This window comes from Perna viridis, chromosome 2 (genome assembly GCF_037379345.1).
Source record: "Perna viridis isolate PV_CMFRI_1.1 ecotype Kerala chromosome 2, ASM3737934v1, whole genome shotgun sequence".
Taxonomy (NCBI): domain Eukaryota; kingdom Metazoa; phylum Mollusca; class Bivalvia; order Mytilida; family Mytilidae; genus Perna; species Perna viridis.
The window spans coordinates 57230398-57256151 of NC_142446.1; the positions used below are offsets into that span (position 1 = coordinate 57230398).

Below are 25754 nucleotides of genomic sequence, written 5' to 3' on the forward strand. Positions count from 1 at the left end.
CTTCATTGTAGTTTTTGTTAATTTATTTGTGAGTGTATATGTATACATTTGTACATATAGTGGTTACCAAATGAAAAACTTGCTTTATGTGAATTTTAAAATATGTTATTTTCATTTTTGTCCCCAATTATTCCAGTTCCCCATGTGAATTACTCACTCAGTGTCTTACTGACTAACTTAAACAACTTGCATTAAAAACTTTAGTAGGGGGGGGGGGGCAGATCCAGATATTTAAAATGGGGGTAAAAAAAAAGAGGGGTTCATAGCTATTTTTTTTTTGCTGTTTTGTACCCATTTTGCCAAAAAAAAAAAAAAAAAAAAATAGCAAAATTTTCCAACAAAAGGGGGAGGGGTTCAGAATCCTGGAACCTCCTGTATCTACCACTATAAACAGATTCTATATTGATTAGTCACATCTTAATTAGAACACAAAAGTCATAACCAGAACAAGTGTGAAACACAAAACAGAGATCTGATAAAAATACTTAAACAAACACCAAAAAATTGATACACAATGCTTCCTTTGTAGGAAAAACTCCACCCCAAAAGTATTTTCATAAAAAAAGAGCATCAGATTAAAACATGTTAACACTATTAAACCTGCCATCCAAATATTGTCAGGGTAAAAGTAAACAAGATTTCTGTTTTATCAGCAGTGTGAAGGAGGAAAATGAAGTTAGAAATGAACATCTCAAATATTTCTGGTTGCCTCCTTGAATAAATACATCCTCTGTAAGAGTGAAGACCTAAGATGGTATTACTTATGTGTAATGGATGAAGCAATTCAAATTTGGAATCATTAATTTGATTTTAGGGTGCTGAGATGAAACTTCAGAAGAATTGGAAGTATCCAAATTTTCCTGAAATAAAAATGCCATATCTCTTATTGTCCTGTTTGTTTTTTTTATAATTTATATTTAAACAAAAATCAATGCCAAAAAAAGGCAGGATAGAAAATTCCATTCAAGCCCTTCCATCAGATAGTTGCTCCATTCTTGCATATTGAATAATGGATGAGTGGTTAATCCTGGATTACAGTGAGTTATATAGTAAACTTCAGGGAATATAGTCGGTTTTCCATGGATTGAAGGCCATTACCTGATGAAAGGTCTTGGGTAGTTAACTGGACAGTTAACAACGACATTTAAACTTTTTATTATTTTATGTGTTTTAAATATTAGTTTGATAGAAAGCTTAATTCAACCCTATTTCCTGGAGTTATTTATATTACTCCCTGTAAATTAACAAGCAAAGTTGGTATCTCTACAGTAAGTCTGAAACTGAAGTAAAATACCTGAATTGTCATAATTTTTTGTTGCGTAGATAAGCCACTGTTTATTATTATTTATTGATTACTAATGTAGATGTGATATGCATGCGTTGCATAATGATTACAGTGACTATGATTGCAATGTACTGCTTTAACGTCAAACTCGAGCAGTACATATGTAGTTAAAATTAGACCAGTTCTGGTGCACCTGAAATCCATTTACATCAACTTCCGTCAAAATTCTTTTCTCATATATGAGGCTTCTCAGAAATATACTCGGTGTGGTTCTTTTGTGTTAAATGTTTAATCGGCAATTTTTCTGGTTTCGGCAAACCTCGCATAAGTTTTTTTGTGTTTTCGAAATAAACCATCAGCGGGCTACAGTATCATTGCATTTAATGAAAAGTAAATATTTACGGATTAACATTATGATACAGATCCACAGTGGTTTGGATTCTAAGGCAAAGGTTACTTAGATGATAGATTTTCATCCAACTTGAACAAACAAGGATTTTATTTTTTCATGTTTTACTTCTTACCAGATATTTGTTAGCCTAATTTTAGCTATTTGAAGTATATATATGTTCTAAATCAAAAGCCACGTCAAGTTTCAGATAAGAAACATTGTATTAGTCACAAAGAAAGGAAAGATTTGTGTGTTATAGTACCTCAACACTAGACACTGACCGACCAAAAAAAGTCCTGATTTTGAAATTCCCGCCTCATTTTTTTTTAAATTTTTGTCAATTTTTCGGGGGCGGAAGGGGATAAAAATATACTAGTTAATTTTATTTGTTTTAGTTGGCTTGAATTGTCCTTTCCGTAACGATGTCAACTAGAATATAGTCGTTTGAAAAATTCGCGATATTCCTACATTTTGTTAATCGACGATATTTTTTTCCTTCGAAGTAAAACCACGATATAGGTTCAAGTGTCTGTTTTATGTAATACATGTAAGACATTGTACCTTAAAATTGGCTTATTCGTGTCTGGCGGGTGCAGGGTGTATACTTAGTAATTTAGTACTTTAGTTATGCATACACAAAATTACTATTATTCAATATTTAAGGTCATATGCTGAAAATCCACCTAAAATAGTAGACCCTCCTGTTCAGGACAACATAATGTATATTACAGTGTTGTAAAAAGATTTGAATAGTATCTGAATTCTTTGTATATCGAAAGCAATGGTGTTTTTTTATAAATATATTGAAACAATATATGAAATCAAATTGCCCGTATATGTACACCAGCATTGCTAGAGATTGTGCCTGCCAACTGTTGTCTGACTTGGGTTGTAGTACGGAGGAACGGAATTCAAACATCTTACGTTTTAGATGTACCCTTATTCGTAGAATTTTACCTAAATGGTAACAATGCAGTAAAAGTCGGTGAACGTACGCCCCGGTCAATGTCTCGGTTATCTTTCGAGGAGCACAGGGCACATGGCGAAAGATTAAAAAAAAACTCATTAATTCGATGTCCACTTCAATAATTTATTTTTGTGACATAAAAGACCTCAAGATTAGGATAAGTTAGCCTTTATTTACCAATGCATATGAGAATCTTCCTATGAACGACGGGTCCACTACTGTTATTTAATACAGGGTTAAATTATATAGAACACAAGCTTCATTGTTTTCTATCGCCGAACGTGATAATGTGATTTCGTTTGAAAATTTCAGTATTTCCCTCCAAAATCAAATTTACTTAAACGATCTAAGATATATTGGGATAGTGCCTTGTGGCATAATATGCACTTCACCTTATGCTCTAGAAAGTTGATTAGTCAGACATTTTTTGTCATTGGATTTACTGCTGATTTCGTGGATTTGCATAAATAGTAAACATGAATTGCCATGTAAGTGTGTATTTTAGTTTGTTTGATTTTTGTCTCTTTTACCACATAGATGCGGAAATTCATACTGTCACTATGACAAATAAACAATTTCTAAGAACCATCCGTGTAAACCTCTGTAAGTAAATATGTTGCCCAGCCTCTTATTTTCTTGGCAAGTACAATATAAAATATTCATTTTTTTTAAATAAAACTTTAGTTAAACTTAAGTCAGTTTTGAGTCTGTCCTTTTTCAAGTCAAACTTCATTGTCGCGATTTTTTTAATAGTGTGCAGCCGTAAAATTGTTTTTTTTTTCTATGCAAGATACAAATAATTTGCTTTGATAAGCAAGTAATATTTTGTGATGTTTATATGTATATATGTGTACTAGGAGATTTACATATTTGTAGTGATATAACGTACAAGATGTACGTCGGACACGCCACTATTTCAATTTGAAATATTGCTGTTGAAAAAGACTGAGAGCAAAGATACACTGTAGACTTCTTTACTAATTTGTGATACTAATGTGGATGTGACATTTTATAATTTAAGTCTTGTAACTGGTGAGGACTAAACGTATTTATTTATTTTTTTTTTCTTTAAATGATTTGAGGAAAAAAATCTAACAAACAAATGATCCTTTAATATAAAACATTAGTTGGCTTAGTTATATCAGTACCAAGAAATTCTTGTATTTCTTACTGATGGTCCCGTAAAGAAGCACGCGAGTCTCATTTGTACGCAACCTATGTCTTAAAAATTATTTTGAGTGCCACTGAAATCAATGTTTTTCCTTGATTAGTTTTGTTTGTTTATTTTGTGGGTTCTCTGCTTCTGTTTGTTTATTCTTATCATAGCTAAGTAAATTAAAAGGGTGTCATTGTAGTATTTTGAAGGGGAACCTAGTTCAGGTGAATATCTACAGACGCTTGAACTCTGAACTGTTTTAGGGTTATCACTATAATTTTCGGTTTCTTTTATTTAGTGAGTGATGTCTTCGGTATTTAATATTGCCAGATACCCAGATGTGATAAACTAGTATTGGGCCGATAGAAATCGGAGGTTGGTAAATACGGCTTTGAATTAGAATATTTGTTTGAATAGTGTAAAGCGGGTGCAGACAGGCCATAAAAATACCAAGGCGTTGATAATTAGTTCTGCTGCATGGCGATGACTGAACGAGCTTAGCACCATTTTAAGTTTAAGATGCAAATGACCGGGTTTATAAAGAGATTATTATCTACAAACGATACCTGATAACCTATATCACTTTCAAAGATTTTTTTTATTTTCGGATTGAAAGCATCGCCGAAGAAAGGTTTCAATTTTCATTTCTTACAGCAATTTTTAATTATTTGATCGAATCTATAATTAAGTTTTAGAAAATTGTTTAGATATCTTTCGATAAGGAAATCGATTGTGGTCTTCAAGAAGCAACTACAAAAGAGCAGCAATGTACCTCACGAAGAAAGACACATATTTCCCCTATTGAACGCCCAATAGTATGGGGCCTAATTAAACCACAAGAAGACTGGATCTTTAAGAAGATATGGCTATCGAAAATATGAATGGAAATAAAAGACCGAAATTACCGAATAAGAAAGAAATGTGGCTTCTGGTGGTTGTATATCTGATTGAAACATTTTCAACATTCAGATAAAACTTCAGGCAATAGTCCAAAGTAAAAGTCAAAGGACCAACCCCTACAACATGAGAAATCATTCTACATATTGTATTAATTGATAACTATTTAGTAGAACGGGAAAAAAATATAAAGGATGTCGATGTATCTTAGTATTTTTGTTGTTTATTTTGAAAATGACGCGTAACTTGTTTTGAAACTGAAATTTACTGTTGTATCTTTTTGAAATTGAATAAAAGTCACTCAAATTAACGTTTTCATTAATTATGATAATTATGATATTAATAATATTTTGCTGGCATCATTAAACAGTTGAAAGTATTGGCTTTTGATAAAACCAGTTGCGGATCCAGAGAAGTGGTTCTTGGGCTTTGGCCCGCTTTCATCAAAAAATTGTATTTGTGCAAAAGGTGGGCAAAACTGAGTCAATGAATGTCTAGAACCCCCTCTTTATCACATATTTGTGGATCGGCAACCCCATTACAAATTTCTGGCTCCGCCTGTGATAAATATTTCAGATCAGAAGTACACCAAATATAGTATTCATGCATTTAAGTATCTCCAAAACAACAAGGGAAATGTGTGTGTATCATCCTATGCCTCAGTTTTGTTTTGTTTTTGTTTTGTTTTTTGTTTTGTTTTTGTTTTCTTTCCAAAATGTGTGTGGTACTGTTAATCACAGCAAACAGAACTTGCGTAAAAACTCTGATTTTTCTTTACGTTTAATATTGCGCATTTTACTTCGAAATTGGTGAATGTAATAATAAAATTATCGAACTGAAAAATTCCAGGCAATACTCAACAGGAAAGTCCATACACATGTATAACAAATGGCAATATCAAGGCAAAAAAAAAAAAACCCGATAATTGGAAACAACCTAGTGATATAAAAAATTGGGTGAACTATTGCGATCTTGCTGAGGTTCGAATAAATGACAAAATTTGATTATGATATTTTGCAATTCGTTTTACTGTCTGATTCAATACTTCTATATCAAAATGGGTTTTGTTGTTTTTTTTTTTTTTTTCAAAAACATATAGATTGTTTAGACAAAATTACACAACAAATAGTTTTTAAACACCAGGAAAAAGTACAAAACAGCGGATTCGCATTTTAAAAATAAAACACAAATATAGCGGTATATTTTTTAACTTCCCTTTATTTTTTCCCTTTTTATCATATTTTATTTCATTTTTTAATCTGTGCATTTTGCTAAAGTTTACACATGGTATGTATTCATTTGCAAGTGCAAAAGGGTAAACAGACAATTTTAGTGTGTAGTTCCAAGATAATGTTGAAATATCGCGGGTTCCGCATAGCTATATTCGCAGTGTTCTGTTGTACCTTTTAATGGAGTTGCTTTTAGCTATCGAATTGTGAGTTTGATTTTTTTTCACCTTTTCATCCTTTTTTCTGCGATATTGGATAAGGATTATTAAATTAATCCTTTAATATCGTTTAAAGTAATTTCATATTTTCCAATCAAAAAAAGAAAGAAAAAAAAAGAAAACAGATATAATTTATATAATTTACATTAAAATAATAAATATTTTAAATAAATTTTCCGAAAAATGCGTTGGTATGCATGGACATTCTCTAGACAATATCCTGATCATTTCTTCTTTTTTAATTTTTCTCTGTTTACGGCAAATTGACTTTGTGAATTGTCAGTCATGATTACGTCTCATCCTATTTTCTTGTCATTCCCAAGTGCGTGTGCTGTACAAAATTTAATTCCGTATTTTTGGTATCATCCTTATTGGAAGAAAAAGTGATTATAAGACATTGGCTTTTCGGATGTAAAACATGCGTTCGTTTTTCAGTTATTATAAGAAAAAAAAGATATTAAGAAAATCTAATATAGCCATATATTTTTTATAAATATGTTGGGTTTTAGAGAGAAGGACTTTCATGTTTGAATTTATCTCCGTGCTTTTTTTATGTCATAAACAAACCGTTTGAAGAAAAAAAAACACCCGAGGAAGCAAGAGCAGCTCTTTTGGATAAAGAGCAACATTTGGCTGGCAAAAACTAAATATCATTTGTTCTTACCACTATACTTATGTAGAGTATCTTGTCAGAAAAATCATTTCATGAAAGAGGAAAGACGCCTTTTAAAAGAATAGCTCTTTTGATATGATAAAGTTTAATTACTAAACTATATCAGAAGATATAATTTTCCGACTTCGAATGTTACTGATACAATTAAATTATATCCTGTGAATAGGAACGACGTCAAAATCCGACAAAGTGCATGCCAGTATTTTTACGCATGGTTTGGCATGTTGAAGATCAGAATATTAACTTGACAAGTTAGTGTCCCAAGGAACACGTACCAAATCCGAAAATACTAGTTTTCTATTTTACCTCTCCCAGATTACAGTTTTCCAAATTGCCCAGAAGTACGAAGACCTATGGAAAAATATGTTAATTTTTAGGAGAAATTAAAAGTTGTCAGACACTGCTGATGACAGCCGTTGGTGGGCTGACAGATGTATCTCGAAATAGAGTGCATGCGAATGGATCGGTCAACTTTTCAAAGGTTATTCTGTGTACATCAGAATGAAATATGAATAATTTTATCTTCAAATTAAATTAAAAAAAATCAAGCGTTGTCATTACCTCGCCATTAAAGTCGGTAAATTATGGAGGAAAGATGCTAAAGTTCAAAACTTAGAGTTAAAAATTTTCTTATGTTCGACATTAAAGATAATTTAATTATAAAACTAGATAAAATATTTAGACCTGGTTAGTTTTGGCATGGGAGACACCGATTATGTCCTCGTTAGCGAATTTTTTCTTGGGAATAACAGATATTCTACTGATAAGGATATGACAACCGCTGATAAGAATTCAGAACAAGAAATTAAAAGGTCACAAAATGTCACTTCGACTCAGAAAATTGCCTCCGTATAATATTTATGTTGCATGAAATGGTTAATTGTAACTTTTCGTATCCGTATAGATTCCGTTTATCCCAAACGATGTACCAAGGGAGGTAACACGATTTAATATCACGTTGTTTGGTAGTGTCTGAGTTGTCTGATGCCCGTTTATAATTATATCAATTCTGTTTCAAATGCAAAAAAGAAAAAGAAAAAAATAGACAACTCAAATTAGGTACGCATCAGAAGTCCGTGGGTTGGGGTCCATATGTTCATATAGGAATCTTATCAGTGTCTTGGCTAAGATAACACCGATGCACCCATCTAATCAACCCCCATTTGCTTTACATCTAATCACATGATGGTACGAGAACACAATTAATTTCGTAGTGCATTTCAACATACCCATTTTGACATATAAAAATATTCCACCACTTTAAACATACTAAAACTTCACCAATACAGAAACATGTATAAAAGCAAATTTCTACATGAGTGCCAGAAAAATTACCATCATTTTTTTGTTTTTAGCACCTATGCTTTTGAGACCCCGTGGACATGAATAGTGACCACTACCAAATTTTGACCTTCCACATGAAATTACAGAATGAAAAAAATCCCTTGTAAATTGGATCCTTGCCCTATATTTCAGCAGCAAGTACTAAGCAACGAAGTTGAGGACAGCAAAGAAAAAAATCAGGAAGAAACACACCAAAACAAAGGAACTATATACAACGAAAAGTCAAGGGGAATTAATTGTGACCTCGTACCTAATCATCTGTTGTGTATGTCGTTAATGCAAAACTCAAAAATATTTGTTTAAGTCAACATATCTGGGTTACATTTTCATTTCATTTACAATTACATTTACATTTACATTTACATTTTCATTTACATTTTCAGTTTTCAAGTTGCAATCACATTAACTACACACTAAGGAGGTAGACCTAGGGTAAGGGACATAACTCTAACAAATCATTGGAATGTTTGTATTCAGGATTTGACATCAATCCCGTGTAAGCATCAAAGTAACATGGATTGATTTCATTCTGTTTCAAATGAAAGCTGATAGACTTTGGTGAAATTGAATATGATACAAACATATCAATGATCACTCACTCTGCAAATAATACGTTTTGTGCATTTAATTAAAATTCAAACTAATAGTTGTATTCAACATATTTGCTACAGATGAGACCAGGTCTAACCTCTGAGGGGAACTGTAAGAAGAGCCGGCTCTAGGACAGTTCTAAAAGTATCATAGAACAGTTCTACAGCCGGCTCTTCCGACAGTTCTAGTAGCAGATCCAGCTCTGCTAGAACTGTTAGAAGAGCTGGTTCTAGAACTGTCCGAAAACTGCTCTAAATCTGTCATAGAACTGTTCTTCTGACAGTTCTAGGACAGTTTTGTAAGAGGTTAGAACTTATCTCTAATGTACATGGCTAATTTTGTTGTCAGACAAAGGGTTCATCAATTTGAAATCACAAACTCATGTTTTCTCGAAAAAGAATATTGTTATGTAAATCACTGAAATTGTAAGAATGAATTAAATTACTCAGAAAGCACTACAAAATTTAAAATAAAGGGAGGTAATATTTAGATTTGTTAATAATTCAGTTGCCTAATAAGGAAACTTTGAAGTTTGAACATGTATTCTTAGTTAACCACTTTTAACAGAAAAATCCCTCTGACATCACAATGACATTAACAATACATTGGAACAAAAAAAAGGTGTGATAAAATTTACCCTGTGCCGCCCATAGCACAGGGTTTGCCTGGTTTGTACATGGACAGTCTCATGATACGTGGTTATAATTATGATTACAATCATAAATGGGGAATTTTCAGATTTTCAGATTTCACCTGTTATATGTTAATTAAAGTTAATTAAAAAAATAAGTTTTTAATTAGTACAACTCATATATTTAACGTTTTTGCTTTCAAATTTGTGGAAATAAAGCAATGCACATTAAAACTATTATATTAGTATCAGAATGATAACTGAACTAAGTAACTATACATATATTGGTTTGCACTCTATAGATAATGGTAGGTCATTGCATATAATTGTAGGTCTATTTGTGGAAATAATGCTATATTATGAGACACTCAAACAAGCAAATCAAACAATTTTTCCTATAAAAATATACAAGTCTTTACATTTTGTAGATCCATGAAAATGATGCACATTAACTTATTTTTTTGTCAAAAATTACACATTTCTTGGGGCCTTCCCATAATTATCCGTTAAAAGACAGGTTTTCCAAAATATTGAGCCCTTAAAAACTGCCAGGAAAAGTAAGGATACATTGTATTGTTGTAAAATAACAAAATAAAGTGTACTCTTTTCTGCTATTTTTTTTCATGAATTCAAATGGTCGTGCGAAATAAACATTCTTAAGAAATAGCCAACTGGAATCCGCTTCCCGGATAACTTAAAGCATGCATTTTACACCTCTTTATTAACTAGTATGTACTGAACGAATGCTCTACTACTCACAACTAATATTTCCACAGTTTTACTTTTTATTTGTAGATTTTACTATGTAGGTCAACTTTGTGTACAAAAAAGTACACCTCAATCGCATCTGTATAGTACAATATCGGCTAAACAGGAAAATGACGAAGATTACCCACCAAATGTAAAGGACCGAACAAAATAATTACGTCAAAATAATTACGTATAAAAACTGAATATAATAACCCCCCCCCCCCAAAAAAAAAAAAAAAACAAAAACAAAAACAAAAAAAACAAAAAACAAAAAACAAAAACAAAAACAAAAACAAAAAAAAAACCTAAAGCACTAGCAATATGAACTCCCACGGAAAAATCCGGTGTTCTGGAGGGGTAAGTTTGTCCTCCTCCACCAGCGGCATCCATCATAATACAAATGTTCGAGTCAGAGTGTAATGCGATAATAGTAGCAGCTACCCGACACAAATTGTAAAGGTTGCCATTCAAAACTATCCCATCAAATACAATTCTTGTATAAGTTTTGGGAATTATGATACCTTTCACTTAAACACCAATGTCAATTTATGTAAAAACTATTAGTATAATTAATATTCAAATGAAATTACATTTTTATTGCATGTGTTTTGAATAATTCATGTTGTAATTTGAATCAAGTCACCGGGAATGATATACAAATTAAACTGAGCATCTGTATCTGTACTGCCTTTTCCTCTTACCAGTGCCTGTACCAATAAATGCAAATAGTTGACATTTGTTGTACATTAATGCAGGTTGTGTAATATAAAGTCCATGATTAATGATAGCCACTTTTTTGTATTTTTGGTTTTAATGAGGTTGTTTCGAAAGTTAAGTACCAGATCTGGAGTTGAAATAAGGTTTTAGCATTTTCGCAACTACAATAGTCATTTCCGTTTCCTGTTTGATGATGCAACTCATTCGGTAGTAAACAAAACCGCTAATGTGTTATTGTCCTTTCTCGACAAAATGACGACAACAGCAATAATGTGTGAATATAGGAGGAGTCTCTGCTATTTATGAAAATGGAAGAGGACTCCCTTCTTCAAAGACAAGAGGAAGAATGGCAAGTTTTGCAGGCTGTTTACATGGATGATGCTATCGATCTCAGAAACAAGACTTGGAAGGTACATGCACAAATCATGGGCACTTGTTTCCTTCGAAAAAAATATTCCTCCCATTTTTTCGTATAAAAAAAGTGCCTATGTAATGAGAAGTGGAGGGGTATATATTTTTTTTCATATGAAACAAGTGCCTGCTTGAAGAGATGTAGTCCTAGACCTAGATTGCTCTGACGTCCAATGGCTAATTTGCCAGACAAGCTGGGGCCATGGGATGTCAGAGCATGTCCCATTTAAAAAACATGGGATTTTGCTAGAAAGTCGAAGTTCTGTAAACTCAAGGGAAAACCTTACTTGTTGCATGTACACTATTGACATGTTTTTCACTCTGTATGATCTTTATACACTGCTTATTTTAATTAAATTGCACAATGTTTGACTCTGAGATCTCAAACTTGTGATCACAGTATTTTGTTGATTATTTTAATTCTTTTTTCAAAACATAAATTTCTACATAACATTCATTGCATACCAAGTGTTAAGTTTTCAAGAGCCAAGAAAGTAGTAAAATTTTGTCTCGATGCACTCAATCCTGTGTTTTTCACATGGGACGAGCTATGAAGTCCCATGGCCTCAGCTTGTCTGGCAAATCATCTGTTGGACATCAGAGCAATCTCAGACTAAAAGATAAGAGGAGGGTATATATTGTTTTTGTACAAAACAAGTGCCTGTGGCACAAATGCATATTTTGAGTTCAGCAAACATGTTTGTTACAATAATTCTAATCATAAGATTCTTCATGTTTATAGCCGTTTTTCATGGGTCGAGAACCTCTTCGCGAGAAAATTCATACTTGCATGAACTTCTTCAGATTGTTCATACATTCATGAACACCGGTCAGATTGAAACAAATACGACTGCTGTGAAGTATTGGAACAATGCCTTTTAAAAGAATTAAAAAGACAAAAAAAATATATTAAGTATTCTTACACTTAATACTGGAACAAACTATCACTTTGTCCATGCCACCTTCACTGTGGTTGTCCTGCAGATTTACATTGCTATCAACCGAAATTTTAATTTCTCCACTCTTCACAGTGGAGTCACTTATGTCCCCCACTGTGACTCCACCAAAGTAAAAACCAGGATAAAATTGCCAAATTTCAATAGTTTTCAAAATTTGTTTCTACCGTTTACAGAAATGTTATTAAAGTACTAGAACCATAAAATATATTTTGGCATAAAGACAGGAGTTAATTACAGACAATTTTTGAAATGGTGACTCCACTCAAAATATCTCCACTGTGTAGAGTGGAGAAATTAAAATTTGTGTTGACAGTAGTATAATATTGATTATGTGTAAATATTCTTCTGCATTCACGTAGGTGTGCAAGAGAATGTTTGTATTGAAGCCTAAACATAAACACAGTGTATCAATATTTCATAACAGCTAACTATAAACAAAAAAAATCCTCAATTTAATTTAACAACTTTAAGATGGAATTGAAATATTGTGTATAACACTAAAATGATCATAGAAATCAGTTGTATAAAGTGTCTTTTATTCCTTCATTAACTCAGTAAATAAATTTTTAATATCATCATTTGACAGAAGCTAGTTGAAATGAAGTAGAAACTTTTTGCAGAAACTGCACAGGTACATTTGACCAATTTAATAAATTTTAAAACATGCAGGCTTGCAAGGTGCACAGACTTTTAATCTTGGAAAAAGTACAATACAGAAAGAGACATACCATGACTGATCACTAACAAAGTGGTACACCACTCTGTTAGTGGTAACTCCCAATTTTTTTCATTGAAAGAGATATTCCCAATTTTTAAAAATTTTGAATAGTAGGTTATGCCCTACAACTTCCAACAAGAATTTGTAAGAAATCTTAAGAAATAATAGTGTTATTGGCTACCAATCTCAGAGTGGTGTACCAATATGCTATTGATCAGTCATGGTATGTCTCTTTCTATACTGTAACAATTATGAAAAATGTGAGTTTCAGACCCAAGCCCAAATCCGAGAGCTACCGGGTACCCTTTATCATAGTCCTGTATTTAAATTAATTACAGGACTAAGACAAAGGGTACTATGCGTTAATCTACATGCACCAAGAAAACACAGTGTAACAAAACTTATATGAGACGGATGAAACCTGAAACATCAACAGAAAAAAAGCAACATAAGTTCATACCCCAATTAGTCTCAGAGCTGTTTAGATTTTTATTTTTATTTCTAGGTTCAACGACCTTTGCACATTTGCTTATCACTGAAGCAGCAGCAGTCTGAAAGTATAGCTGGTAAAACTGAATGTGGAAGTATGATCAATATGATTATCCAATGTACAAGTCACTATCCTGAAGTGTAAGTTATCCAATAATTCTTGTACATGTAATGTGGATAGGAATTACAATTTCACAGTATCAAGAATTTGTAATTATATTCATAAAACACTGTTTAAAAATGTATAAAGCACAAGAAATACTAATTTTTCAGGTGTTTTTTCATGAATGATGGTTTTCAAACATTTTTGTCAGTATTTAAGTAACTGTCTTTGTAAGAATCATGCAAAATCTGAAAAATGTGATACACCTCAAAAAAGGCTATATATTTTTATTTTTGTAATTAAGTTGTTTTATGGGTCTATACTATGAAATGTGTAATTATTCATTCATATCTGCCTGCTCTTAGGAGATAATCAACATTCAGTTCTAATAATTTCATTGAAATGCACTGACAAGGAACATTTCAAGGGCAGATAACTCTGTTGAAAACCTCATTTTTCTAAATTTCTGAGCAAATATGGTGATGCAGAGATAAAAAAAAAGGTCTTTTGAAAAAGAGAAAACATCTTTGAGTTTAATTATACTGTCAGATCAGTGGGGTTTTGACATGCATAATTCTGATTTTCCACATTTTGTAAGATTCTTATAAAAACATATGCTTGAATAAATTAACAGGAGGATTGATTTTACATCCTGTAGGAAAGACATTGTTATGGCTATTGTATACCTATTTATTGATATTTTTCTTCAGAAAACCTAACATTTCACTTGAGAATGCTAAAGGTTTGTCCAATGAACAAGTGTCTAAATTGAGAAGTGAATTAGAAAGTCATGCTGAGCGTTTAGTTGGAGAGGTATGTTATGGTGTCCTGAATTTTTATTTACCCTGTCAGGTAAAACTTTAAAAATTGAATAATGTTCATGTACAAATGTACATGTAACTAATGTTACATGTAATTAAAATAAAAAAGAAATTGTTTTCCTAAATTATATAAATGCTAGTTCGGGGTTTAATTTTACCATTAGACTTATGTAGAAAACAATTGAACTAATGGAACACCTGTGATTAGGCAAAAAAAAAGTCTTGTTTCCTGCTACCAGCAAGATTAAAACTAGGTATGTAAATAGGGAAATTATTTTATTTTACAAAAACATTTTGTATTGAGTTATTGATGGGAAAACAGTCTAGACTTTTGAATGTGCTTGAGCCAAAATGGCATAAAATGTTTGTTGTAGGCGTAAAAAAACTAGGGTAGGTAGGGGTAGCAGGAAGAGATAGATTATTTTTTGCCAGTTTAACATAAAGGTATTCATAAGATTCCAACTTTTTGATACTTTTTGTTGTTTATGTTTCCTTATCAAAGAATGTTTTTGTAGTAATTTTGCCTATATTTAAGAAAATCACAGAAACTCTATTTTATCATTGTTTTATCATGGACTGTCCATTTATGAGCAATAGTAAGGGGTAAATGACATAAATGGCTAGTCTGTGGTAAAACAATGATAAAATTTTCTGTGATTTATTTCAATTCTAATGGGATTAGTACCTTCATATTTTTGAATAGACGCAGCATATTTATGTTGCATGAAATGTTGGCCATGTGTATATCACTTTTTTACCGCTGTGGTCTAAAGATCATATTAGAATTTGAATTTATACCTGCTGTTCCTCATGGGGCATAGGGACTAAACAAGATATCTCTCTTTTGAACTGATTCTACAGGTAAGTACATAGAAAATGTGGCTTAAGTTAATCATTCTGTTACATGTATGTTTTACCTAAACAATAATTGATACATGTTATTCATGGATGCATAATTATTACAGAATAACATCAGTTTTGAAGTCAAGACAGGAAATATCACAGCGAGTCTGACAAAGGGAAATGTGATGTTTTGTTGAAACTTTTAAAAGTTAAAAAATTTATTTTATTCTTTTTATCGAAGACATCACAGTCAATGTTACATAACATTGTCATAAGAAATCGCTAGTATTTTTTAGCCTGAGAATAGAAATTATCAGGTAGGAGGTACAATGGAGAATTGGTAAAGTTGCCAATAATAATATTTTATTTTCCATGTGTTGATTTTATAGTTAGCACAGTATGCTCAGAGCTTCCAATGGAGAATTGATAAAGTTGCTAATAATACTATTTTATTTTCCAGGTGATGATTTTAGAGTTAGCACAGTATGCTCAGAGCTTCCTGAGAGAAAACTACAAAGGACCTCAGAAATCTTTTTATGAAGAGATGTTGCACAACCAAAAGATGATTCAAGAAAAACAAGACATGGAGAGAAAAATGAGAATAGATTTTCTGAGATTGAAGGAAGAAAGAGAGGTTGACTCCTGATGAAATTTTATTTTTATATCCCCATTGAAAAGAGGGAGGTTAATAGTGGTCTTGCTATCTGTCTGTCTGTTTGTTCATATGTCTGTCTCAGAAATTGCTGAATGGAATTCACTGAAACTTTCACACAATCTTTATATCATAATGCCATTGTGTATCTCCTTTTTTACATTGCTTTCAAAATGACTTTCGGGTTTCATAATACAAAACATGGACTTTGTCAGTAGTTAGGGGGAGGGGGTGCAGATTTTTATGCCACAACTTACTACAGGTCTTAAGTATTTTGACAGAAGCTTTATATGAGTATGCCACATTGTGGGAATCGGTGCATCAAAGAAGTTGGTTCAGTAAGGACAAAATTTGGCCTCTGAAACAAAGTCTACATGAAGAAAATTTTATGTTGTTTCTTTAGCTCTTTGATGTGTTTTATAGTTGATGTGATTGTTTTATAGTAATAATTTGAGCATGTACGGTCATATATGCCCTCCAAACTTGGCTGAGATTGTGAAATCTATTGAAAAGGCTGGAAAACACCAGATTTTGCATAGTTTTTCTTTGTTTTAACAATGGTCACATGCATGTTGACTCTCATGCTTCATATATTTTGTGTCAGTTACAACTTTTGTAAAAAATCTTCAGTTAGCAGATATGGCCACTTCCTTTCCACACAAAAACCGTCTTAAAAATTGCAGAAACGTTAAAAGTTAAAGGTTTTTGTAAAAGTTACATAAATGCATACTATTATATCTGGAATAACGTCAAAAATCTCGTCAAAAACATCTTATATTCAGTGTTTGTGCCATTTTACTATATTATTACTACCTAGAAATCAGCTTTAATAAAATTTTCAAAAATGCCCAAATTATGAGGCCAAAAGGGGTCTTTACCAAACTTTCTCCTTTTCTACTTGACAAGTATGTTTATATATTGACCATTAAGGTATATGCATTTTTGGAATGGGAGACATGAATATTCTTTTTGTTAGCTTTGCACAGTTTATGATTTTAATCTATTACCATGAAGTTAATCCATTTTTCTATTATAAAAATATGAAAGAGAAGTGAATACATTACAGTGCATGAATAGAAAATTAGTCAATGTTAAAATTAATCTGCATTGATTTGTATTTTTACTGCGAAACTCTTGTCATTGTGTGTTTGTGTCCTTTTACCCTGCAATTTGGATAAATTGTGATTCAACAAAGTTGATCAATATTTAAAAATAATTTCATTGCTTGTACTTCGCAAGATTATTACAATATAAGGGTGTTGCTGAAATACGTCTTGTACATATACTTGGCAGTGAAAGTGGAAAATGTGTAATGAAGCCTCACATTTTGCCCTGTCCCTAAACCTCATACACATATTTGCAGTTTTTTTTCGACATTACCCTATAATATTGTATATTTATGTTATTAATTTTCAGTATAATAATAGGATCTATATGAAAGCACTTTTTGGGGTTATTTTACCTTTTCACTACAAATATTTAGGCAGTGTATACCATGATGGTTTCTCTTTATTCATTGAAGACTCATAGGTGGCCTTGAGTTGTCATTTTTCTTCCTAGTGGGGTTGTTTTATCTTTAATATATTCACCGTATCCATTCTCGTTATATCCTATTTATTTGAAGTAGTTTATGTACTATGTAAATGATTTTGTAAAGACTTTTTACCATTGCAGAGACAATTATTACAGAATGAAATACAGAAAAGACATGATGCTCTTAAAGAAGAAACAAAGAAAAGAAAGGAAGCAAAACAGGTAGTTAGGCCAAAAGAATATATGTTTGTTTCCTGTTAGCCCACTGGTATGGATTAAAACTGCTGACCTGGAAATAATCAAATCTAAATTGCTGAAAAAAAGTTTCCCATACTTGAGTTTGTTCCAAAATTCTAGAAATAGGCCATATCTGGTTCCAATCCTAGTTGGCATCATCAACAAAATGGCTGCTATCAGTCATGTGGGATAAATCCTACTGTGTTTCACTTAACTTTTGCAGGAGTATTGTACAATCTTGGAAAATAACACTTCTATATTGCTAAATTTATTTAACAAATGTACTAACACAATAAAAAAAATTGATGTAGGTAGAAATCTGAGAAATATTTGTGTAAAATAAATGTATGGTTTTGAATGAAATTATATCACAAAAAGTCATACAACATAAGGAAGGTTTGAATTGATTTTTTGGGGCTGTGACTTGATACATTTAGGAAAAACGGGCTAGAAACAAGGATTTTCATGATGTCCAGGCAAAACTTATTTATCATACTTGCAGACACATTTTTCAAATATTTGTTTTTCATTTGTTTCTAATAGATACCAGAAGAAAATGTAAAGGAGGCAGAAAAAGTCATACCCTCTACTCCTGTAATGGAAGGTCCGAAGTGTTCTCCCATTGGTACCCCAAGTACTCCCAACAGGCCTCGAGGAAAATCTCACTCACCCTCACCTGTTTTATTACCAACCAATTCAGATGCTAGATATAACCCTGACAAAAGGAGAAGGTTGATATCATTCTCTTATAAAACTGAAATATCTATTTTTACCTGTGTCACCATCAGTGAAAACTGGTTTATTAGTCACTCAACAACTCCATCCATCTAGTATAGTATAGCGTTCATATACATATTGAAGATGGGTACCTCTTAAACTTAGCACTTTTGTAATCTGTAACTCAATTAATATTCAAATACATGTGGTATTGATCAAACATTGCACAGTGCTTATATACATATTGAAGATGTGCACCTCCCATTATAGACACATTTGACAAATATTTAGTATGAATTTTTAGCTATTAAACTCATCCATTTGCTATCATAAGTACATACTTTTATTAATATGTAACTCATACTGTAGTTTTTTAATTTGCTTAGTGTTTATAAACATATTGAAGACATTCATGTGCTGACAATATTTGATGGTGACACAGGTCTCAATTTGTTATTGTTTTTGTTTATTTAGAGCATAGCTTTTATGGTATGTCAGTTTTATGAAATGCCAATAATGGTCAGGGATGATGTTTTCCTTTTAGAGTGAGTGAACTCGTAAAATAAAACCTGTCTGAATTGAACCCTTTTAGACTGTAAAATGTGTTTGGTTTAGACAGGTATATGGTTTTCCAAGTTCAATATACCTTTTATTTGATGCAAGAGGTCTGTCTATAAAAAAGTATCTGGTTTAGGCAGGTTTTTTAATAATTCAGGGTTTGGTTTAGTCAGTTCACAGTGTATCCTATGTAACCTTTTGGCTGTCATGGGAATGAATTAATGTATTTTATTTTCTAGTTACAATTCTAGTTAGAAGTCACCCAAATATATGCACTAATAATCATCAAGCTGCACAAAAGTATGTATACTTTCATAGCCATATTCTATTGTTCTTTACATTCATTTGATTAACAGAAGAACAAGTACTCCAAGGCGTGATTCTGAGTCAGATCATCAGTGTAAAGATCATACTGGTGGAATAGTGGTTTTAGCCTTCAATACAAAGACTGAGAGGACTATACACAGAGGTACTTGTTTAGGTGAGTACAGGTCTTCAATAGCAAGAATGATGATTATTTACAGAGAAACATGTTAAGGTAAGTACAGGCTTTCAGTACTGAGATAGAGGACTGCACACAGAGGTACATGTTGGGGTAAGTACAGGTCTTCAATGCTGAGATAGAGGACTATTTACTACAGAGGTACATGTTTAGGTAAGTACAGGCCTTCAATGCTGAGATAGAGGACTGTACACAGAGGTGCATGTTTAGGTAAGTACAGGACTTCAATGCTGATATCGAGGACTATACACAGAGGTACATGTTTAGTGAGTACAGGCCTTCAATACTGAGATAGAGGACTACACACAGATGTGCATGTTTAGGTAAGTACATGTCTTCAGTTCGGAGATAGATGACTATACAGAAAGGTACATATTTAGGTGTGTACAGGCCTTCTAAACCAAGTTGGAGACGACTATACATTTAGGTAAGTACAGGCCTTCTAAACCAAGACTGAGAGGACTATACACAGACACAAGGACAGGCTTTAAATGCTGAGATCTTATCTTAGTTTTGTTATGTAATAAATGTGATTTTTAGAATTTTCATTGGAACAAATCTAATATGATGCTATTGTAAATTTTCATTGAATTTAAAATATTAAACTCCTTTTTTATATTTCTTTTATAAAGGGAAATTAAAATAAAAACGAATCAAATATAAGTCTAAATCTATATCGTTTAGAAAGTTTGTGTAAAATGAAAAAACTAAGCAATGCATTTTGTAAAATGAATTAACTGATCAGCGGTTGCATGCTGTAAAGTGTAAATGATCACTGGTTTTGCAAATCACTTTGTCAAATCGACAACTGATTTGAAACTAATCCATGATAGATCACCGATTGCTGTTATAGTAGCATGGATCTGGTCGGGTACTGTATTCACTCTATCCTATTACTAATATTATAATCTATTCATTGATTTAATTCCAGGACACAGTGTCCATGGCAGTACAGTATATGCTGGGATAGACACTGCTAATGGAGAATTGGTAGCTATATCAGAATGGGTTCTCAAATGGAGGCATATGAACAAGAAACGAGTGCTAAGAACTGACTTTGAAGACAAAGATGGTGCTATTTTCTTAAAACAAGTGAGAAATATCAGGAAGTGATGAAATTAAACTTAAGCTAGGGCCCATCAGGCAACAGTCACAATGTAGAATGTAGATTGATCCTTTGCTTAATAGAATCTTGACAGAAACAGAAACAAAATCACAAACACATGAATAAGGGAATAGGATCAAAAAATTAAAACACATTGAGATAAATAGGCAATAACCAAAGATGAAAAACTAAAATTTATATCAAAGAAATAAAACTTTTACATAGGTACAAATTTTCTGATAAATGTTTTTCTTTGCATATGATGTTAAGTAGCACTTCAGCTAAGGATCATGCAAAATGTGATTCATGGGTAAAAAGCCTACATATTTTTATTTTTGATATTTTGTTTGAAATGTCATTGTAAACGGAAATTAACATGTGGTTTTTCATATAACCCGTGCTCTTAGGAGATAAAAATTGTATCGAATGCACTGTAGATTTCAAAATTAAGGGAGATAACTCTGTAATTGACGCTCAAATACAATAGAATCTACTGGATTTTCAATGTTGATTATCTTCTAAGAGCAGGCAGATTGGAATGAATAATTACACATTTCATAGTATAGACCCATAAAACAACTTAATTACAAAAATAAAAATATGTAGCCTTTTTTAGGGTGTATCACATTTTTCAGATTTTGCATGATTCTTACAAAGACTTAATGTTCCAGTTTAGATGATTTACTTTCTTCAGTCATTAAAAAATGAATTCCTTTGTTATAGGTTATGTTAATTTCAGGTTATCAGTATTGAACAAGAAATTCACAGCTTGATAAGACTGCGACACAAAAACCTCATTCACTACTTAGCTATCAAGTATATACAGGAGCCGGGAAAATGTACTGTATATGTAAGTTATTTAATGCTATTTGAAGTGATAGCTTATTTTCCTTTTACTGTGATTTGACCATGGGTATTCCAGTTCAGCTGTACAGTTAAGTATACGAATCAGGCAAAATGGGAAAAATCAGAGACATGCATGTCAAAAACCCTTCAATCTAACAATATAGTTTCACTCAAGGATAATTTCCCTATCTGAAAAGATATTTGATCTCTGCATCACTGGATTTGTTTAGAAATTTTTCAATGGAATGTAAGGAAATTTTGAGTTTTTGACAGAGTTATCTGCACTTGAAATGCTCATTTAAGTTTATTTCATTATATCTCAATTTACCGAAATGAATTTGAGAATCTGGTCAGTTTTCCTTGATTCTAATGGTGCAAATAGTAAAATTACACTTTCAAGATGGTTGGTTTTTTTTCATACAATGTTTCAACCATTGCCTGATTCTTACAGAGACTGACACTTCAGTCATTTTTAACTAAAAATATATATTGCCCAAGTGACATTCTTAAAAATCCAAGTGTTGAATCGATGCATGTCTATTGCACAGTGTCTTGAATACTAAGGTAAAATTTCACAGGTGAGTTGTTCTCTAGTAATTGGGCCCGTGCAGGTCCAGGTGTTAAAAGAATAGGCCTGCAGCAGTGCTAAGCTTGTCGTAAAAGGCAACTAAATAGTGCTCAGAACCTTAGCCGGGGGCTAGGGCGCTCTGCCCACAGAGCAACTGGGATGTGTGCCCCAGGTGGTGGAATGGGGTACCCCTGGCATGTTGCATGCTGGGGTTGTCAGGCTATAATACAGAAAACCTGACCGCAAACCATAATGGTGCACCGTGTTGGGAAAGATGCCACATTCCTCGCACGTTAAAGAACCCTACTGTGGTATTCTCCCGGAGTAGGAACCATAAGGCTCCGCCACAGGAGGCTAAATTGTCCGACCCTACCCACCTCTCCCTATTTCCAGTGGCAATCAAAATTTGTCTACCCCATTGTCCTTTTGTCCCATCCCTTTTGCATTTCATCATCATATCATGTTCATGTTATCATCAATTTCATGTTCATCGTCTGAATATAGCTGAAATATTGCTGCTCGGACGTTAAACCCCAACAAACAAACAAACAAACTCTAGTAATAGAGTGATCTTGTTAACCTTTTATTTACACATTGTATCAATCTAATTAAAATTGCTGTAAACGTATTGATTTTCACGGTGTACTGATTTTCTCTATTTTCACTGTGGTCAGAAAGCCGTGAAAAATAGTACATGTGAAATGGAATTGAGAGCACTAATAATATTTTTGAAACAGTGAAAATTGATACCTGAAAATTTCCCATTCATTTGACAGAATCCACTAAAAATAGCAAAAACAACAATTAAGTAGCAGTCTTTCTAAAAATCAGACAGCAGGTGATTCATGCATGTCAAAAACCCACCAAATTCAGTTTAATTTCTTGTTCATAAACAGTAACTGATTACGTTTTTCATTTGGTTGTTGTGCATTTGAGATAAAACTTATATATTGTGCATGAAATTTGCACTTTGCAAGAGTTATCCTTCTTGATTTGGCTTCATTTGGTTGCTTTTAGTGGGAGATAAATGTATGATTTTCTTAAAAGTGCAAATCTGAATGCAGAAAAGGTTGTTATGTGAAAGTATAGCATATGTTGACTAAAAAGCATCATTTGTTTGGTGGGTTTTTCTTGACCAAGAATCACTTTACCATTGGTAGTGTCTGAATTTTATGTGGACTGGTACTTAATATGATTACAGTAGACCTATCAATTGTTCCATTCAGTCTCTGTATTGATGGAACAATTGATTGGTCTAATTCTAATTAGATTGCATATTGTATGGTCAAACATTTTTGCCCCTCTAGATTCCCACTGCAGCAATACCTGATAACTCAAATAAAAGCCTGCTGATGACTATATCAATTTTTAGCAAAAGAAAAACTGGAAACAATTTTAAATTTTGAGTTACCAGAAATGGTGTAAAAAATTTCTTAGTATGACCAGATTCTACAGTAGTTGATCACATGATGTGTTAGATATTTTGAATTTTACTGAAATACTGTGAAAGTACTATTGTTCATGGAGCACCAATTTTCGTGGGTTTTGTAGGTAGGCCAAACAACGTAATTTGACTCTAACGAAAAGGAGAATCTCATCAATGTGTATACTGAAAATCTCAAAACCACAAATTTAAGAATCCATTAACTTGTGTTTCTTCCCTTATCCACAAAGATTGGTATCTACGATTTAAAGTACTTTCACAGTACTCTAGATGTCTTAGATGACCTTCTAATACAGTAGGGTTTGTGCTATACATAGGGAGCCATAGTCTTTTATGACATTTTATTGTTGAATACAGGTGGTTGCAAAGATAGGTTTGATTAAAGAAATAAATCATGGAAACTCCATTTTATCATTGTTTTACCATCTGCTGGCCATTTATGTCACATTGTTTTACCCTTAGCAATAGCGAGGGGTTAAATAACAACATAAATTGCCAGCCCATGGTAAAACAATGATAAAATGGAGTTTCTGTGATTTATTTCGATTCTTATAGTACTAATTTCTTCTTATTGTTGAATAGACACAGTCTTATATCACATGTTTATCACTTTTTTACCTCGGCTGTGGTCTAAAGAGATTTGAAGCATGTTAGAATCGATAATATTTCTGAGTCTGTGTGATTGTCATTTCAGATTTTAATGGAATATTCCGGAGGTGTGAGTCTCAGTGTGCATATCACAGAATCCCGTCCGTTGTCAATAGATATAATCAAAGTTTACTGTGATGAAATTTTGCAGGGCTTGGAGTACTTACATAATAAAGATGTAGTTCATAAAAATCTTAGGGTAAGTCTTATGTTAAATATTTTATTATTATATAGATAGCAGTGATTGAAAGAATTTTCCCTGTGTAACACCAAAACTTCACAACATGAATATCAATCCACAAAATTTAAAGTTTATGTTGAAAACAGCAACCAATAATGGAGAAAACCTATATAAAATAAATAGAATAATTAATTGGAAAGAGTGAATAACTAAAACATACTGTGAAAGTACTTTAATTCGTTGATACCAATTTTCGTGGATTAGGGAAGAAACACAAGTTCGTGGCTTCTTGAATTCGTGGTTTTGAGATTTTCAGTAGACACGTCAATGAGAATGTCCTTTTCGTTTTGAACCAAATTTCATGGTTTTGCCTACCCTCGAAAACCACGAAAATTGGTACCCCACGAACAATAGTACTTTCACAGTAACCACTCGTGCCAAGAACCCATGCTTGCTCACAGTATTTCTAGTTGTAAAGTGTTTTACTTTTGTAAATCAATGACTCCCTTGCCAGATAGGCAGGTTCACCTGGCACCTTTTATTGTGTGTCATGCAATATAAGTTTTTGACATTAATTTACTTTCATATATAATTACTGAATTTTTATGAAAACCATGAAATGTCTTTTTCCTAACAACATAAATTGTTTATGAAAAACTAAAAAATGAAATGAAGGCTCCAGGATTCGGACAGTTAATCTTGGGATAGAGACAAAAGAAATAGACATGCTCAACATCAAATAACAAAAAAATAAAATCACACAAAAATAAAGTAAAAGAGCAACCCAGACTCCACTAAAATATCAGAACATCAGCTCATAGTTTTATCAGTCAATTCCATTAAGTGGTTACTTAAGATGTTGTATTTTTTATTACTTTTTTTTACTTTTGGCCCCAGCGCCACAAAACTTTACGTTTACTTAAGTCTAATAATATTCGTAACTTTCATACTAACTACAATCAAAGTCTGATTGATTGATTGATTGTTGGGGTTTAACGTCGGAGCAGCAATATTTCAGCTATATTCAGACAATCAAAGTCTGAATATGATGTTGTATCAAACTGAATTTTTAGTAAATTTTCAAGTTTGTGGTGATAGGGCCTGATTTGTAAGACATCTTTCTAAGCCTACCTTTAAAGTAGTGGGTAAAAGGTTTTAAGTTTGTCTTTTTGTCTGTCTGTTTGATTGTCCGTCTGTACAACCGGTGTCCATAATTTTTCCTTTATTCCAGACCTCCAGTATATTTGTAGATAAGAATGGAAGGATAAGAATCAGTGATTACAGTATTGATAAAAGGTATGTGTATTACATCTTTGATTAGATTTACTGTTGAAGGCACTATTTTGGCATGTGGTGGAACACATCTGAAACACACATTTCTGGCATATGATGGAACATATCTGAAACACTATTTCTGGCATATGATGGAACAAATCTGAAACACACTTTTTCTGGCATATGATGGAAAAGTACCTCTAAAAGACAATTTATGAGCATGTGATGGAACTGTTTGTCTGAACGGCACTATTTATGGCATGTTATGATGGAACAGTGTGTTTAAATTGCACCA

At 32.6% G+C, this 25754-nt stretch overlaps 1 protein-coding gene across 2 annotated transcripts in view; it reads left to right on the forward strand.

Annotated features, from left to right (window-relative positions):
* The first annotated feature begins 11016 nt into the window (after window positions 1-11016).
* The window catches only part of LOC148626193 (eIF-2-alpha kinase GCN2-like), a 48054-nt gene continuing 33316 nt past the window's right edge, over window positions 11017-25754 (forward strand). For both annotated transcript variants that reach the window (XM_088569974.1, XM_088569976.1), the window contains exons 1-11: window positions 11017-11259; window positions 13443-13567; window positions 14240-14342; window positions 15654-15827; window positions 17520-17600; window positions 18159-18346; window positions 19247-19371; window positions 20324-20484; window positions 21237-21347; window positions 24050-24202; window positions 25416-25480. In XM_088569974.1, the coding sequence (XP_088426100.1) occupies window positions 11152-11259; window positions 13443-13567; window positions 14240-14342; window positions 15654-15827; window positions 17520-17600; window positions 18159-18346; window positions 19247-19371; window positions 20324-20484; window positions 21237-21347; window positions 24050-24202; window positions 25416-25480 (1394 nt within the window). In that variant the 5' untranslated portion in view covers window positions 11017-11151. The remainder of the gene's footprint in view (window positions 11260-13442; window positions 13568-14239; window positions 14343-15653; window positions 15828-17519; window positions 17601-18158; window positions 18347-19246; window positions 19372-20323; window positions 20485-21236; window positions 21348-24049; window positions 24203-25415; window positions 25481-25754) is intronic.